Source organism: Drosophila virilis, chromosome 5, assembly GCF_030788295.1.
Source record: "Drosophila virilis strain 15010-1051.87 chromosome 5, Dvir_AGI_RSII-ME, whole genome shotgun sequence".
Classification (NCBI taxonomy): Eukaryota; Metazoa; Arthropoda; class Insecta; order Diptera; family Drosophilidae; genus Drosophila; species Drosophila virilis.
Window position 1 is genome coordinate 8,290,979 of NC_091547.1, and position 19,040 is coordinate 8,310,018.

A 19,040-nucleotide genomic window follows, 5' to 3' on the forward strand; every position below is an offset into this window, starting at 1 on the left:
CAGACTAAGCAAAAAAAAAAAAGGAAAATAGAGAGAGAGAGAGAGAGAAAAAAAAACTTGTGTGCAGCGCCAAAGCAAACAACATTTGAAAAATATTACGAGTATTTGCATATGATGCGCATAGAAGGGAACTTCAGGGAGGAGAGGCGGCAACGACCCCATGGAGCAGCCGGTGGCGCTAACGGCGTTTCGTTGGGGTGGTTGGCTGGTTTGGTGGCTGGGTGGTTGGGTGGGTGATGTGTGTGGCTGCGATGTAGTTTGTGTGTAAATAATACAACACAGCAAATGCCAAAGCACTGTAAAGGTCTTTCCACACACACGCACACCCTCACACACACACACACACACACGCCCACATTGTGGGCGAATCTCGTGCTCATTTCAGGCGTAAATGAAAATGTAAATTCGCTTAAAGGCGTGCGGCTAAAGAAAATACCAAAAGGGCGGCAGCGGGGGCGTGCCACGTGTGCCACGAGCTGGTGCATGTACAAATAGGGTACAGAGAACACCGCAGTAAAAACTATTCTCGTTTCAATATTTCTTATGTACACACTTGTTCTTATTTGCTTTCCCCATCTCCACACGCACACATACGATTGAAAATTTTGCGCAAAAAATTCACTCAAGCATCGAAAGTAAATTTGAAAATTTTGCTAGCGCGCAAATTTGCTGAGCAAAAGTCAATTTTCAATAGCGAAATGGACAAACAAAATTCCAATGGCACAGTGTGACCAGATCCATTAAAACTTATGCTAAAATCGAATATTTCATCCAGAGATCAAACAATGAACAAACTCGAATGAGATTTGACGAAGTTTTGGAGGTACGACAATTTTGAATTATATCTATATAGAACAATTGAATGTACCATTTTTACATGAATTTCGATCAAAAATAATGTTGCCAGATTTAGTTGCCAAATTGCTTCTAGAGATCAAACCATGAACACAAAGTCAAAGCTTATGAAAATCGAATGAGATTGGACGGAGTTATGGGGTTGAAAATTTTTACCTACACATGTCTATATATTTAGGATTTTGAAGGTTGCCATTTTCACTTAAATTTCGACTTAAAATAGTGATAAATTAATCTAGAGGGAGTGCGATTTTTCGAACTAAGGTTGCTCTGATTGATCATTTCACATAAATACATATATTTGATGAGAGAACTTGACGAATCAAACGTTAATCATCTTTGTGATTCAAGCTATGCGAATTAGAATTGTTATTTATTGATGGCTGATGACAAATCAAACACAATTTAACACTGTATAATTGTTGGGAATGTGTCAATAGTAAAAGGCAAATGTTGGAGAAACAAGGCCCAAATTAAACTGACTAAGAATTAATTACAATCAGACAAAGAAGAACATCAGTGCTTGAAGAACTGTTCAAATTTTCAAACAATGATGCCCAAGGAAACTATATAAAAAACCAAATTAATAGAACCACAATTTTGATGGAGTTTAGATCTGTATATGGTGAGCTATAAAGGGCTAAAGATAGGGATAAGGGATAGAAACTATGAAATGATCTTGATTTAATGTCTTTAACTGTTTTGAAACATTTGCCACATCAAATCTTTCAGGCAATATATCTAGACAATTAAACATTTCAAATTGCCCAATAAACGATATTTTGTGCAATAAATAAACGAGTATGCAATTTATGCGCAACACAAATTTCAATTTTCAAGTCATTCCAAGCCCACTTTCAATTCAAATTGAAACATTTAATAGAAAGCATGCTTGAAACCGAAACAAGAAACAAAAATCTCTCGAATTGCGTCGAGCCATTGGGACTTGAGTCATATTTCCGTCGTATATTGATGAAACTCGAATGTCTGCCATGTGTAATAAAGTCGAGAGCACATATATACATAAATATACTATATTATCAATCTTGGCTCGCGTGTCGCTCGGTCTCCCGTCTCCACTCTCTCTCTCCCTCTCTCACTCCCCTCTTGTCTTTCGTCTCGCTCAGTATCAATTCTCTGAGTCAGCAGACGGAAATACAAAACCGTTGAAGACGGGCCCCAAAGCTGAATACGTGACATTATTCAAAGCTCAGCCAGAGAGAGAGAGAGAGAGAGAGGGCGAGACAGAGAGAGAGAGAAAGAGAGAGGTATAGATACCAAAAATTATTTAATGTGATATATAAGCATAATTTTATGCAAATATTTACATAAATGGCACAAATGATGAGCTCTTTTTTGTTGCTAACAATTAAAGCCTCAATGTCGAGGGCAATAAAAGCAACAACAACAACAACAACAACCAAAGTCGCCACAAAGTGGAAAAAGACGAATTATGCATAAATTTTAGCGGATTTGCACAACAAATTTATGACGTAGGCACATATGTATATGCAGAGGCGTGGCCAACAACAAAAGCTTAAACAAAAAGTTATGGCACACACACACACACACACACACACACACGCACACACACACAATAGCAGATATATGAAAATATATGCGACATTTGAAAAATTTAGCACGCGCCAACAAGATCAAAGATAAAATATAAATAATGCAAATAAATCTATATATATATATATATTTATTTATATACTTAATGTGAGCATTTTTAAATTGTTTTTAGTAACTTATGGCATATATTTTGTGGGCTTGAAACAAATTACTTTTGCTTAAATGAGTTTTTATTGTTGAAATTAAATTCAAATAAAAAGTCTGTTTGTTTTTTTTTCGATTAAGTTAATTGAACGAAACAATTGTTGCTTTAAAATATGAACTTTTCAGAGAAATTCTGAAATATTGTAAAATCTCTATATAATTTTTAGATATATAAACAAAGAAATTAAAAACGTTTAATTTGTTGTACATGCAAAGTTTTAAATAAAAAAAAAATTAATGGATATTATATCTCTAAAAAGCTTTCAAAATAAGTTAGTCAATTAATTTATTATGATTTCTGAGAAATGAGATATTAAAAAGTGATTAATTAGTCAAAAAATTGCCAACACATGTTGCTTTGAATATAAACCCAAGACATATATAGCCTGATCTTGGGGTCTGAGATCTACTACCTTCCAAATATATATATATATATATTTGATTAAGATAACATTATGTAGGCAAAAGTTAAAGTGAGCAAATCGTATTGGATTGGAGAAAGACTCAACTTTTCTCATTTGGGATCAGCTGAAGGGCAGTTTTGATGAACTCCCAATGGAATTTAATCGCAATTCAGCAAAAAATAAAACAGAAACAAAAACAAACTAATAAAACACGAAATTTGAGTTGAGTTTAAGCCTCGTGTCAATAACCTGACGGCCAGCAAAACAGAGCAACAGCATCAAGTGTAGATAAAGAAGAAGATGATGTGGATGCAACCAGCAGCAGCAGCAGCAGCAACAGCAGCAACAACAGCAGCAGCAGCAGCAACAGCAGCAACAACAGCAGCAGCAGCTGTCACGCATGCAACGAAGGCCGCTGGAGAGCAGGCAACTCTGGCAACTCTGGAAACTCTGGCAACTCGGGCAACTGTGGCAGCAACAATAAAAGCCAAACTTTTCGAGTGCTGCAATCTGTTGCAGACTTTGTTTGCGCCACACCCACATGGCACCCGCCCCCGTATGGCATGGTAATTGTTTTTTGTGTTTTTTTAATACCCTACAAGTTGGAAGTTTTTGAAATGGGCATGATATGTTGGTAGCCCTATATAAGTAGGCTCTCCTCTCAATGATTCGAAGAGCGAAGATTAGACAATTTAGTTATGTGATTTCTTGAATACCCTTAAAATTGGAAGCATTTTTTAGTTTTGAAATATTTATATAGATATGTATATACTCGGAATATATTAATGTTCTATATTCTATATACCCTATCTTAACTTTAAATGGAATATATATCTTCATCTCTCCATGCACATATATATACAGCAAGAGGAATCTTGCATTATTTACAGGGTATTTCAAGGTCATGTAGTCCCGCTCTCATATGTTTTTTTTCTCTTAGTTTTTTTTTTTCGTTTGACCGTAATGAGTATTTGGTTTCTGGATGTGTTGCTGCTAAAAGAGCAGCTAGCTGGGACCAAGATGACGATGAGTACAACTTTGCTAAAGGGGCGGGGCGCAACGTCATCAACATCATCATCAACATCATGATCATCGTTATTGTCGTCGTCGTCGTCGTCGTCGTCGTCGCCGTCGTCGTCGTCGTCAGGCAAACAATGCTGCTCCAAAGTACAGGAATGACAAGAACGTTCCATTCCATATGCAAACATGGGGCAGCAGCCGGCAACAGTTGCCTCCGCCCTCTCTTTGGCTCCTCATCGGGCTGCCTTTTTCCCTATTGCCCATGGCCCAGCAGCTGTGCCGAGTCCAAGCGAAGCGACCTACGCGCGTTTTGTGGGCGTTTTCAGACGCGCGCGCGATATTGAAACAGCGAAAATTGCAATTCCAATTGGAATTTGGAGCGAGTGTGTGTGAGCGTGTGTGTGTTTCAGCGCGTGTAATCGGAAGTTGAAAGCGAATCGGAAATGGTAAACAAGCAATTGCAAGAGCTAAGCTCGAAACACTTTGCAACTCTTTGGCTGTAAATCAGCTGAAATGGCTGAAAGATATTTGAAGAGCAGCTAAAGGTATTACAGAGATCGAGATCTCTTTAAATGAGATCAAAAGATCCTAAATTTATATACATTAGTTGAGAAGACCAAAATGCTTTAATCTCCTGTTCCTGCTCCTTCCTGTTCTTCTTAAGCTCTATAATTATGTCTCATATGTTACAAGACATGTTAATGTTAATATAACAGAGTGTCTTAATGTTAATGTTTATGTTAAAGTGAGTAAATGACTATGTAACCAGGGTTGAGTGATATGTGTATGTGTGTGTATGCATGTGTGTATGCATGTATGTATGCATGTATGCATGTGTGTATGCATGTATGCATGTATGCATGTATGTATGCATGTATGCATGTGTGTATGATTGTATGATTGTATGCATGTATGCATGCATGTGTGTATGCATGCATGTATGCATGCATGTGTGTATGCATGTATGCATGTATGATTGTATGATTGTATGCATGTATGCATGAATGTATGTACGTATGCATCTTGTATCTTGTGTCTAGAAAACAATAAAATATATATATTATCTATGCATTATATATTTAAGTACAAACGTGCTTATATTTCCATATATAGACATTATAGACATATCAGCTGCACGTTATTGAAACAGAAATGATCTCATTTACTTGAGCAAACAGCTAATTAATCATTAAATACGTATTTTGATTTAAATAAAGCAAGTATTATTGCTGATTTGATAATTCTTTTGAATCGCAATTGTGACCATGTGACCTTAAGCTCTGATTATATTTTTTTTTTTATATTATTTCAATTCATTTTTTTTTTTGTTACTTTTTGTTTTTCATCAATTAATTAGTTTGTGTTCAAGAGAATTTTGAAGGGGTTTTTTTTTTAAATTTTTTGTAACAAAACCCGTAAACGAAAAAGGAATGCAAAAGGTATTTGCTTGGGCAAATTAAAATGAAACCAAGTACATATAGAAATATATTTATAGATTTCTTTTTTTTTTTGTTCTAAAGAGAAAATTCCTAAAATATTACTCGATATTATATTATTATACACAGTGTACAGTTAATGAAAAATAAGCCAATAAAAATATTGTTTAAAATTATGAGCCACAGGCATCTCACAGGAAAACCTCAAGTGAAAACATTCAAAAATGGAATTTTCTTTTCTTTTTTCTTTTGCTGCCATTAAACAATAAAGTATAAATTTGAATGTGTAAACAAATTGCATGGGGGGAACGTGTTTATGTTTGATTCAAAGAATTTGCGTCGGCGTTTGCGTGGGCAATCAACAAATATACGGAATCAGGCAGAGGGGGTGAGGGGCGAAACATGGCATAAAATGTGCAGCTAACAACAAACCAAAATGGAAAGAAGTCACAAAAAGAGACAAGAAAAAGAATGAGCAGCAGCTGAAAATTGTGTGAAAAGTTGATTGGAAAAGCATCGAAAACATCACAAAAAAAAAAAAAAAGAGTGAAAACGAAACAAAAACAAAATAAAAATACTGCATAATTATACAAGTATGCAAGTGCGTGGGTTTATCTGTGTCCGTGTGCGTGCGTGTGTGTGTGTGTGTGTGAGTCAAAAGTGCAGCTGTCTCAGCTGCCGCGTGGGCTGCTAACTCTTTTTTTTTTTTTTGGTATTGTTTGCGGCTTACGTTTTCCATGTTAATGATATGCAAACACAAGCACAAAGCCGAGAAGTAAAAAGAAAATATAAAATAAAATAAACTAGCAAAAATGCAACAACAATAAACGACACACACAGGAAATACGCACCATACAGCCAACAGCAGGGGCCGAAGGGCTGTCGCAGCGAGAGAGCCAGAGCGAGAGAGCGCGCATAAGAGGAAGCAACAAAAATCAGCATAACAAAATATTTTACGCGCGATTTGCGTCAATGAGAAAAGGCCACAAAGACAAACCAATTGAAGAGCAGTGTGTGGGGCGTATGTATGTGTGCGTGTGCGTGTACGTGTGTGTGTGTGTGTGTGCCGCTATTTTTTGCAATTAAAACACAAAAATAAACTCAATGCGCAGTAAACAAATCAAGTGTAAATTATATAGAAGTGGCATGAGCAGAATTTATACACCATATGCCATATGCCCGGCCATTGAACAAAGAAAATTGCAGTTAATATATTAACCTAAAAATACACGCACACATGCCAACACATTCACATACATACATACATATAGTGTTCAGCGCAGAGGAAACAGCTACTAAAATCCGCAGTGGGACAACAGAAATAAAAAATTTTTAAAACCAATAAAGCAGTAAAACACACAACACATACATACATACATACAAACATGCACGCACGCACGCACGCACGGACGGACGGACGCATGTATATTGCAAGAACCAAAAAGAGAAGGAGCGCGATAGGAAGAGGCGTCGAGCGCAGAGATACAACTTGTCGCAAGCAAACCGCAAAATGAAACAAGCCCAAGTCGAACATATGAAACAGCAACAACAACAACAACAACGACAATGAAAAGCGGCAACAACGCATGATTATTGACATTGCGTTACCCTTCTTGCAGGCAGCGACGGACGGCGACGACGGCAGCAGTTCAATCTGCTTGTTTGGTCTGTCTACGCTCAGGTCTTGAAACTGCCGGCACGGCCAGGTCTGGCCCTGCCTCCGCCTTTGCCACGACTGTGTGTTGTTTACCTCAGCAGAAACTGAATTTCAACCAAAGCAAAACGAGAGCCAACCAACAACAACAACAACAGCAGGCAGCAACAGCCCTCAACTTTGCTGCTTGCGTCGCTGCCACTGACGCTGCTGTTGGAGCTACACAAAACTCCACCACGCCGAGACGTCGTTTGTCGCTGTCTTCTTTTCTTCAACTTTGTCTGCTGCCTACCAACACTGACTCACACACACATTTACATTTTATGCTCGTTTACTGCTGTGTTGTGTTTATTTCGCCGCCTGCACACACATTTTTATGCTGTACCTCGCTCGCTCTCTTACAACTCTCTCTCTCTCCCTCTCTCTTTCGCTCTGTTGTAATCGCGCCCTCACATTTCGACTGTTGCCTGCTGCGCGGATGCCGCAAATGTTTTTGCTTTTGGTTTATTTGCGGCAACCCTTTGGGTTTTGTTGCAATTGCCTTTGCTTTTATGTTGTCTTGACATGTAAAAATTTACTAATTGGATTTTGTTTTTATGCACATGTCAGACAACATGTGTAATTGATCCGCACAAGCGCTCTCTCACAGACGCGCTCTCTTAAGCGCTTGCTCTTTGACTCGCTGACTGACATTCGTAACGTGATCTTGTTTTTTAAGTGTGTGTGTGTGTGCGTGTGTGTGTGTGTGTGTGTAGGTGATTGCTAGGCTTTTTGTAATTATCTCGCGTTTGTGTAAAACGTAAAACGTTTCCATCATTGCATTTTGCGCTGATTATCTGTGGGGCTTTTCAATTGAACTGAGATTAAAGGGCAATGTAAACAGAAAATGTACAGTTCGTGTGCGTATGTTAATGGTGTATTGGTACCGTTGACATTTGCAAAATACATTTCAAAGAAGAAACAACAAACGCTGTTGATAACATCTTGACATTAACAGCGACGGCGACGGCGACGGCGACGCCAACAACAAAGTCTACTGCGTTTACGTTTTCGGCGTCAATGAGCGCGACGCCAGCGAAGGTGAGAGCAAGTAGCAAAGTGCAAGCAGCAACAACTGCTTATTAAATGCAAGACGAGTGTGCATAGCAACACACACACACACACACACACACGCACACGCATGTGTGAGTAATTGAGACGAGCGTGCGAGTGAAATAGCTGCAACTGGTATTGGTATAGGTGTGTAATGAGTGAGAATGAATTAAGTGTCGTTAAGCTGATGTGTACGCCGTAAGAAATATATATTTATTAGCAACGCTGCTAAAATGTACCTCAAAATAAAAGTGACGTCAGCGTGTCAAACAGCTGATTTCGCTACCTGCATGTTATCATGGCACAGCCCTAGCATCGGGCAGGCCAAACAAGAAAATCAAAAAAAAAAAAGAAGAAAAACCCACAATATTGACAATATAAGCCACTTTATCGCTGTGCGTTCGTGTCTGGCCCAAACAAATGCCTTCCCAGAAATCCATAAACACAAGCACATTAACAGACCCGTTGCACAGCACGTGAAGATGTGCCAAAGATGAGCCAAATCCGCATTACGCGCGGCTGGTCACCTCTAAACGCACCGTTATTTTCTAACTCACTCTCTCCCACTACTCGAACGCGCGCTCTCACTCTCCCGCAATGTGTTGCTCTCGCTCAATGTCACGAACACGACACATGCCAATAATGCTAATGAGCGCAAATGCGTAAACGAGCCAAAAACAAAACTTTGTATTGTGGGTGTAGAAAGAAGCAGCAGGCGGCGGCTGCCCCCCCCCCCCCCCTCCATCTCTCTCTCTCTCACTCTCTTGCTCATTCCCTGTGCGACATATGTGTGCGTGTGTGTGTTTGTGTTGTTGTCTGTCCGCTTTCGCACACAAATCATTACATTATCCTGCACACTCAAAAACTCTGACCACACTCGAACTCTTGCTCTTGCTCGCTCTCTCTCTCTCTCTCTCTCTCTCTGCTTGCCGGCTGCTTGTAGCTCTTCATCAGGTTTACTGTGCACGTTCTTAAAATGTTTTTGGCGAGGAGTAGCATAAACAACAACAACAACAGCAACAACAACAGCAACTGCAAAGAAAAGCAGAAGCAGCAGATGAAGAGCTTCAGCCATAACCGCAACTTGGCCAATTTTGGCAAAAACAAGTGACAAACAGACAAAAAGGAGAACGCAATGGAACGGGCGAGACTGGACCGGACCGGAACGATAAACAAGACAACTACAACAACAACAACAACAACAACAGCAGCAACAACAGCAGCGCCTAGTGGTCGAGTCGAAACGGGCCAATGTACTATTTATGTGTATGAGCAAGTGTGTGTGTGTGTGTGTGAGTTGTGTGTGCACATTTTGGGCCAATAAGTCACACAAACAGTGAAACAAACAAACAAACAAAACTGGCTACTGCAATTGGCAACAGCCGGATGCCTTTTGCCAACACTTTGGCAAACGATCAACGCTCACAATGAGAAGGAGCAGAAGGAGAAAGAGAAGGAGGAGAAGAGGCAGATGAAGCATAAGTCGCTTATGGGCAATGCGTATGCGAGTGCAACATTCATCACAGAATAACGCACACACACTCACACACACGCACACACGCACACACGCACACATGTGCACATGTTGCCATATTTATGCGCTGCAGCAATGCAGACGCTTTTAATGTCTTTTTACAGCATCTTGCACTCTTCATTATCGTGTCATCAATATCATCAAGCGTTGCCAGACAGCCAAAAAGTGCGCATTGTTACATAGAGACAAATACATACATACATACACACATACATACATACACACATACATATAAACATATATTGATTAGTTTGCGGTAGAGTTCAGAGATTTCTCTGTTATTTTGCATACTAAGTGGCAAATGCAAATAGCGAATGGGAAAAGCCTTGGGAGAGAGAGAGAGAGAGAGAGAGGGGGGGGAGGGGGGGATATTGAAAAGAGACAGCAGCTGGCAATGCAATAAGCAAACCTCAAGCCGCAAACAACAGCTTGCAAAGCGCCAGGCTAAGTGAGCAGGGGGGGGGGGGGTGTGGGGGCGACGGCAGGTGCGAAATAGGCGGTCAACTTGAGGTTAAAGTAGTTCATAATCTCAAGAAATTGAATTCAAACTGTTTGCGATGAGAGGAAATTTCATAACAATCAAATGGGAAAATAAGTAAAACTCCAAATGGAATGGAATTGAATGTGGTTAGTCGACCCAGAGACACCCTGTAAACAGCAGCTCAATGGATTTGGAGTAAACTAAGCATGCCGTCGACTAGAAAATACCCTGTAGTCTGGCATACCCTGTAATACCCTGTAAGATAAACTATAGCACAATTGACTATTCAAATTGCATCATTTCTATAAACATTTTGCAGGACTTTGAATAATTTTTGTTATTTTAAACCGAAGCAACAAAACCCGGCAGCACTGCTAAAATATTCAAAATCTGGCAACTCTGCGAAGCGAGTATTTTCGAATAAAAACTATTCGCATACCACAAACTGAAGGGCAGGCGAAAAGATTGTTTTATATACCAAGGAAAATACTTGGTTTTCAACGTTTCGTGATAATTCAATTATTTACGCTGTACCACATCCAATTTACATAAATAAAATATAACTAAAATCAACTGAAACCGTTACAGGTTAAAAAATTCCTAATGAATTCGTAATTACTTAAAAGTTAGCCTCGCAAATTAAAAATCGATCATAAAAATGTTTGGTTAACAGCAAAAGAGAGTGCGTATACAGCTCTGTTATGCTAGCGATCTGTTGCATTCCAGCCTCTCTTAGTTCTTGTCATGTTATTTTTAGAAATGTATTATTTGTTTTATTTCAACTCAATTCTGTTAAAATTGTCTTCCCACTTAACTGTTCGCACTTTAATTGCCTACGATTAAGATCGGGTGTTCCATTTCCGCTTATTTTCAATTGGCACTTACCTCTTCAGCTGCTTGGGTGGCGGCCACCAGCAGAACTAACAGCAGCGCTGAGACCAGCATCCATTTACCGTTGCTGGACAACGGCGACGTCAGCTGCGCAGCTTTCAGCTTTGATTTCATTTTACTGGCGTGGGTGATGGCGGCGTTGTTATTGTTGTTGCTGTTGCTGTTGTTGTTGTTGTTGGGTTGTTGCAGCGGCAGCAGTTGTCGAGAAATTGATGCCAGATTTGTTTATTTAGCGGCGATTGGCAGCATAAAGAGCTTAGCAAAAACGATTTCTTGAATTCGATTGCGTTTGTTTAGATTTTTTTTTTTATTGAAAAATTTTTGTGTATATTTTGTAAATGCAATTTAGAAACTGGTACACGCTGATCAATAAAAAATGAATTAAATAAAACACGCGCTTTAAATTTCATTTATGCTTTCATATATGATATATATACAGACACAGGCACTGAAACATTTTGGCAATGGAACAAGCATTCGCGATTTATCAATTGAATTTCAAACAAAACGCGTATAAAAACAATTCAATTGCGCGCTGCGAACACATGTGTGTGTGTGTGTGCCAGAGAGAGAGAGAGAGCGAGCGAGAGATAGACTATCATCAATAACACATTTATTCATTTAATTTTCAATAATTAACAGCAATTTTTAGTGCGCGCGCGGCTAAATCAAAGCAACTAACGGCAGAGGCGGCCGCGGTTGGGAGGTGTGCGCGAGCAGAGCGCAAAAGAGAATAAACAACAAGATTACTGCACGAAGCAGCTGGCCAAAGGCACAGCCAAAGAGACAGACGCAACAAAACAAAAATGATAAAATGAGACAGCGGAGCGACAAGAGCGCAACCAAAAGGTGCCAGCAGAGGCAGCAGCGCAGCAGCAGCGAATGGCTGCCTGAGCGTTTGTCTATGTGTGTGCGTGTGTGTGTGTGTGTGTGTGTGTTGCTGAGCATAGAACTAAATTACAATAGCAGCAAGCACATAAATACAACAAATAAATACAAATGCTTTTGCATTTAAATGTGTGAAACGAAAACGTTTTTAGCTGCAATTTGTTTTGCGTAGAGGGCGCTTTAACTTGATTTTCCGCCCACCATACACACCACTACCTACACGCACAGACAACTCATACACACACACATGCATACACGCAACAAACACAGGCGCGCTCGTCGCGTACACACACACACACACATACAGTGAGAGACACAGTTCATAGCGGTGGCGGCTTCTTTATGTTTTTCTTCTTTTACTTTTGCTTGTTTGCGTTTGCTTCACTAAACGAAATATTTCATTTATATTTTGGCTTGTGTTTCGCACGAATTCAACCGTTTGCGCTAATAGGCACCTTATTTATTTAATTGCACATCGTATGCCGCATTATTTATTACAATTACAACAAATTCGTTGTAACAAATTGTTAAATTTCTTTACACTTGAACTGACAACGCGCAATACTCCCGCGTCCGACACCTTCAACGGTTTTTTTTCGACTAATGTTAGCGGGCTATGTTAACTAACAGCGTCTGCACTTGGTGGGCAGACCATGGTCTACACTTTTGGTATTACTAAAAATCACCTTAACAATACCAAAATGCATGTTAATGCATGGTGCTTAACATAGCTGCTCATCTGTAGTTGTCGTTTATCCCTTATCGCAATACGGTCAGACTGCTCAATCATTTCGAACATATTTTGCAAGAAAAATTAAACAAAAAGAAGTGGGTAAATAAGGTAATTCCAATAATTTGCAACCGAAAATGGATGTGCAGCGTAAACACTGATAAGACAATTGATCGACAGCCAACGCAGCTCGCATCTATTAGCGCTATGAATCATTATTTGCTCTGTTGTCTTGTTTTTGCGTCTCTGCTGGGAACGTTCGTTCCCCCTCAGCAATTCCAATAGCCATCCCCCCTACCCCGCTATTCATTCCACCGTCCGCCCACGCACTTTGCGAAAAATTTTCACCCAAAACAAGCTGCTCTCAACGTCTATTACGTCTTTCGTTTCAGGCTTAAATGCTAGCCGACTAGTTACTATGGATCTGGTGGACATCGATCAGGTCCTGGACAATCTGGAAGCTGAGCTTAAAGGTGCGCCCAATCCCACCTGCCGCCAACTGTGCACATATTTTGATTAACAATTAACTCTTGCAGCGGACGAGCAGCTGAGCCGCAATGCAACGGCCGCGGCGGCAACTGTAAGTGTGGGCGGCGAGTCACGCCCCATGGGCGATGGCAGCGCGGGCGCAGCCAAAAACTTTGTGGGCGTCTCTCAGGTGTTCAACAGCCTCAACGATTACCGCAACAATGTCCAGTCGCTGGCCACGGAGCTGCAGGCGCACGAGAGCTACGACTGGACGGCAGAGGGGCAGGCAGCGCGGGCAGCGCAGCAGGAGGAGCAGCCGCCCGAGCAGGAGGAGTACGAGGAGGAGGAGGAGGAGCTGGCCCGGCACGAGGACATTAACAAGTTTAGCGAGTCGCAGGCCAAGCAGCTGAAGGAAGCCGCTGAGCTGAACGTCTCGACCGAATCGCTGACCACCTCCTCCTGTTCTACCTTCTCCTCGGGTCCATCGCCGGGCGCTGTGAGCAACTCGGACGAACAGGAGCTGAGCACACCGCCCGAAAGCGAAAAGCCCAGCGCTCTAGAACTGCCGCCCAAGGCAAACGGCGAGCCGGCGCCGGAGTCGCATCCGTCGCAGCAGCAGCAGCAACAGCAACAGGCATCGGCTGCTGTGGAGGACTTGGCCATGGGTCTCTCCTCCATATCCCTAACCAATACCAACACAACAGAATCGCAGTCCATATTGCCCTGTGAAGTGACCGCCTCCTCGGCCCTGGACAAGGTGCTCAACGAACTGTCCGAGGAGAGCAGCACGGAGCTGAACACGCAGAGCCAGGCGCGTGCTGCCGCCGACAAGGACATTGGCACGGACATTCTGCCAGCGGTAAGTCTGTGCAGCAATATCCAAGCTAAACCTAATGCTCAATATGTTAGGTGCCTCAGCCGGAGACTTTGACAGCAGCGGAGGAGCAGCAGCAGCAGGAGCAGCTGCAGGCAGAGCAGCAGCAGCCGGAACAGCAGGCGGAGCTGGCGGCCAAGCGCAGTCAGCCGCTGACCTTCTGCTCGACCATGGATGAGATCTCGGACACGGAGCTGGACAGCATGCTGCAGGAGGTGGAGGTGGATATTGAGGTGGAACCAGAGCCAGCTGCTGCCTCCAGCTCCTCCTCCGAATCCTGCCAGCACCCGATACACGAAATGATTGAGGTCGATGACGACGACGACGATGACGATGATGATGACGACGACGACGAGGATGATGATGGCGCCACCGAATCGCCAGTCACTGAGGAGGAATCGGTGCGCATACTCTCCGAGCAGGAGACCAACTCGGCGGACCAAATGAATGTGGACAACTTCTCACAGGCATCCACAGTTGAATTCGCCGAGCTGCGCGCACACGAGGCGGCGCCAGCCACAGCCGAGGAGCTGCCCTCATCCTTCAGCAGCACGGCCAGCGATACGGATTCGTTGTCCGGTCGCAAACTGGAGGATGACGAGGAGAGCGTCGGCACGGATGCCCTGGAAACGCAGGAGCAGCGACCGCAACGACCGCAAACGCTGGATCTGAACGGCGGCTACCAGACGAATGCGGGCCAGACGCCGCCGCCGGGCGCCGAGCAGGCGGCGGATCAGTCAGAGCTGCAGTCGAATGCTGCAGCGGCGCCAGCAGCTGGCGCCGAGGATGAGGATGACGACAGTCCCATCTATGAGGCCGTCGGCTACAGTGATCCGCACGCGAATCTCGGCAAGGTGCCGCCCATCTGGGTGCCCGACAACATGGCCGGCCAGTGCATGCAGTGCCAGCAGAAGTTCACCATGATCAAGCGGCGGCATCATTGTCGCGCCTGCGGCAAGGTCCTCTGCTCCGTTTGCTGTTCGCAACGGTTCCATCTGGAGTTCGCCAATGAGCCGGAGTCGCGCGTCTGCGTGCAATGCTTCATGATACTCACCGAGCGGCAGGCCAACGGCGGCGTCTCCGATATGTATGCGGGCGCACCGCCGGCTGCGCTGCCGCCGACGCCGATGCGCTCACCCAATCCAAATAATCCCATGGAGTATTGCTCAACTATACCGCCGCATCGTCAGGTGGCGGCCGCCGGTGCTCCGCCGCCCAGCGTCATTGTGCCCGTGGGCGTGCTGAAGAAGACCGACGGCAGCTCGTCGAACTCCAGTTCCGACAGCAAGAAGGGGCGCAAGCGCAAGAGCGTCATGTTCAGCGATGGCATTGCACCCGGCAGCGAGCTGGCCAGCACCATGGAGCAGCAGTGGGGCGAGGCCAAGCAGGCGCGTCGCGGCCTGATGCGCAGCAACAGCGGCGCCGGCCAAAAGCCGCCCACGCCCGGCGCCAACAGCAGCGGAGGCGGCAGCGCAAGCAGTATTGACAATACCATGGGTCTGGTGGCGCAGCTATTCCGTGGCTCCATACCGCCCAGCGCGGCGGCGGCAACGCTTACAGCGGCCTCAGCGGGCAGCCAAGCGACAAGCGGTAAGTCGTGCAGGGTTCACCAAATTGTGCTCGAGTAAAGCTTTAAATTTATATTCGCTCTCTCTATCGCTCTCTTTCTCTCTACTAAATGTCGCCTTTCTATGCGATTCTCACACATTTATGTTATGTTTGCTTTTACTCTTATTTTAGCTGGTCGCAATACAGCGCAAAGCTCGCCGCGTCGCAAGACGGAACCGCAGCGTTCCCGCAAATTGCCACCCAGCGATGCTCAGGGCTGTTTCATACCCTACGAGGAGCATGCCCTGCCCCCCATCTGTGTGAGCAGCAGCGGTAACAGCAACAACATCTGTGATGTGGAATACAAGGAGGTGCGCAACGATGCGGATCTTTTAGAGCGTTTACAGCGCGAGACGCTCAAGTTCATTGTGAAGAACAATTTCTATGTGCTGGTCAAGGTGGTCAACAGTGAGTAGCCAAATCGAGTGCGCCTCTTAGCTGAAGCTAATCCTTTGAATTCTTGCAGTGAGCTGCTGCATGAATCGCTGGGTGCTGAACTTTACCACATCGGGTCTGCATCATGTGGGCAACGATGAGCTGATCATACTGCTGGAAATCAAGCCGCCGCCTGCAGCTGGCGGTCCGACAGTGCCGCGCGATATATTCCAGCATCTGTACGAGGTCTATGTGGAGGCAGAGCATGCACGTTCCAGCACCCAGGAGCTGGCCTTTACCAGTCCACGCAGCGCCAACTTTCTGGGCTCGCGCGAGCACGGCGGCTTCATCTACATTAGGCCGACATATCAGTGCCTGCAGGGCGTCATTGTGCCGGATAATCCGTATCTGGTGGCCGTGCTGATCCATCGGCACGAGGTGCCCTGGGCCAAGGTGTTGCCGCTGCGGCTCATACTTCGCCTGGGCGCACAGTATCGCTACTATCCTTGCCCGCTGATCTCGGTGCGCAATCGTGAGTCTGTCTATGGGGAGATAGCCCAGACGATTATCAATTTTCTGGTGGATTTTCGCAACTACACGTACTCCCTGCCGGCCATACGTGGCCTCTACATACACATGGAGGAGCGGCAGACGACGGTGATTATACCACGCTATCGCCAAACGGATGTCATCAAGGCCATTAACAATGCCACGGATCATATACTTGCATTTGCCGGCAACTTCTCGAAAGTGGCCGACGGTCATTTGGTTTGCATGCAGAACATCAACGATGATCGGTCCGAGATGTATGCCTATTCCACGCAGGCGATCAATATACAGGGCCAGCCCAGAAAGATAACGGGCGCCAGTTTCTTTGTGCTCAACGAGGCGCTCAAGAGCAGCAGCGGCCTGTCTGGCAAGTGCAGCATTGTCGAGGACGGGCTCATGGTCCAAATTATGCCAGCCAAAATGGAGGAGGTGCGTCAAGCGCTGCGCAATCAAACCGACATCGACATCGTCTGTGGGCCCATCGCGGCCAGCGAGGAGCAAAGCGAAATTGTCAGCATCAAGTGGGTGGATAATGATCGCGAGATCAATGTGGGGTAAGTTGTCAAATCGGTTTCGAGTCTCTCAACTAATCTGATTTATATTTTCTTATGTTTTGCAGCGTCAAGTCGCCCATAGATGACAAGCCCATGGATGGTGTGGCCAATATGCGTGTGCATGCCAGCTTTAACTATTCCAATACCAATTATGCGATACGTTTGAGCGATATTTTTATTGTCAAAGTGCGTAACTCGATTATTTAAGAAGCTTTCAAAGCACATGATATGCGGGCAGAGAGCTTAATGGCACTTTAAACAGCTTAAAGCTCTTTAAGACAATTTTCTGTGCATAAACAAACTCCCTAAGAACTCAAGCTTTAATTAGCTTAAACTAATTACTATTAAAGCTCAAAAAGCTCTTGTTAACAAAGCTTTAACAAGGCTTTTAGCTGATGGTTATCAATTAAGCTCTCTTAAAGCTCAAAATTTACATTTGCTGCACTCAAAGAAGATTGCTTAAAGCTCATCCCTGCACACCAAGATTAAACTTAAGCTCACATTTCTCTGCTTTCGTTTGACAGTGCGAGGATTGGTATGCCACAAATGGCACCAACTATGCGGACATCACGCGCATCGCCGAGCAGCTGGCCAGAAGCGCTTCAATGGCGCTGTTACCATTCCTAGATCTGCTCGCCGCAGCGGGCATCAATAAGCTGGCACTGCGAGCCACACTGGACCAGGAGAACGTAAGCTCAACCACAATCTAACCACATAGTTGGCTGATAATTAACAGATGTTCAAATTGTTAACAGGTCGGCTATGAGGCGGGCGCACGTGGTGCTAAGCTGCCACCGATTTATATGAATGCGCTCGATAATCATCTGATAGCCACGCTGCATGGCGAATCGTCTGGCATTCAGGATCCTATTATATTGGAGCTAGTTTTCTATATATTAAACGCCTAATATGCAATTCTCTCGCTGGAGCCTTAGTGCAATTGCTGGTACTAGTACTTTATGGAAACACACCGCCTCCCCCCCCTCCCTTACTACCCGAGTATGGAACAGATAATAATGCTATACAATACAGCTGAATACTTTCACACATTTCTAAACAAGCCTCTAGCTACGTAAGCCTATAAAGTGATCATGTGTTGCTCCCCGCCCTCCCCCAGCTTATCGCAATACCTATTCTTCGCCGGCTGCAATGGGATCGTTTGATGGCGCAGTTACTGTGTATATATATATAATTAGTACATGATAAATATATATATCATGGGTGTTTTTTTTTTTTTTTTTGGTTTTTATTCCCCTCCGCCCGCTCTCGCCTAGCGCCCCCTCTCCTTGACGAGCCGACGCAAACATTTTTGTAATTTTACAATGTTTGTATAATAATCTGTGACAGCGTTTGGCAGCCTTTTCACGTTCAAAAGTGTTTTTTTTATTTTTCTCAATCTTGTATTGTAAAATCAAAACATATTTGTATATGATGTGCTTTATTATATTCCTGTATATTTTCGATTTGAATATAAATAACGACTATATATAACTGTTAAAATCGGTTTGTGTTTCAAATTGTATTGTTTGTTTTAATCTAAAACCATTTGGGAATTATAAGTTTTGTATAGATGCAATTGGATATATAAAAATGATTGTTTTATAATGACTGAACCATAACCCGTAAAGTGAAACGCAATTTTGGTTGTTAAATTATTGTGATAATTGTTTATTTAATTTTCTGTTCCATTTGTGCTCACAATTTTTAAAAATGTTAATTGTTTCATCCACAGTTGGCAGACACAACACTCACACACAAATAAGTTACAAACTTTAATATAACAACCTATAAATGTATATAAAAAAGATATATAACGCATATTCTACCCTTCATTTTGCTGGTGTACCT

At 43.5% G+C, this 19,040-nt stretch overlaps 2 protein-coding genes across 5 annotated transcripts in view; one reads left to right on the top strand and one right to left on the bottom strand.

Moving 5' to 3' along the window:
* Positions 1-12,639, bottom strand: part of Sdc (Syndecan) — a 132,064-nt gene extending 119,425 nt beyond the window's left edge. Inside the window, exons 1-2 of one of the 3 annotated variants that reach the window (XM_070210105.1) lie at positions 12,490-12,639; positions 11,141-11,508 (exon numbers count right to left, since the gene is read on the bottom strand). In XM_070210105.1, coding sequence (XP_070066206.1) covers positions 11,141-11,260 — 120 coding nt within the window. In that variant the 5' untranslated portion in view covers positions 11,261-11,508; positions 12,490-12,639. The remainder of the gene's footprint in view (positions 1-11,140; positions 11,509-12,489) is intronic. The other 2 variants (XM_070210106.1, XM_070210104.1) reach the window with 2 other exon arrangements.
* A 129-nt stretch (positions 12,640-12,768) lies between these two features.
* Positions 12,769-18,709, top strand: Sara (Smad anchor for receptor activation). 2 transcript variants are annotated; one of them, XM_032436027.2, is made up of 9 exons: positions 12,769-12,875; positions 13,157-13,237; positions 13,301-14,091; positions 14,151-15,696; positions 15,847-16,122; positions 16,181-17,192; positions 17,258-17,378; positions 17,717-17,881; positions 17,948-18,709. In XM_032436027.2, exons 2-9 carry the CDS (start codon positions 13,183-13,185, stop codon positions 18,098-18,100), a joined length of 4,119 nt encoding a protein of 1,372 aa, XP_032291918.1. In that variant the 5' UTR covers positions 12,769-12,875; positions 13,157-13,182; the 3' UTR covers positions 18,101-18,709. The 2 variants fall into 2 exon arrangements, with proteins under 2 accessions (XP_032291918.1, XP_002050724.2); XM_002050688.4 differs by having other exon boundaries at positions 12,770-12,875; positions 14,142-15,696.
* Positions 18,710-19,040: the final 331 nt, after the last annotated feature.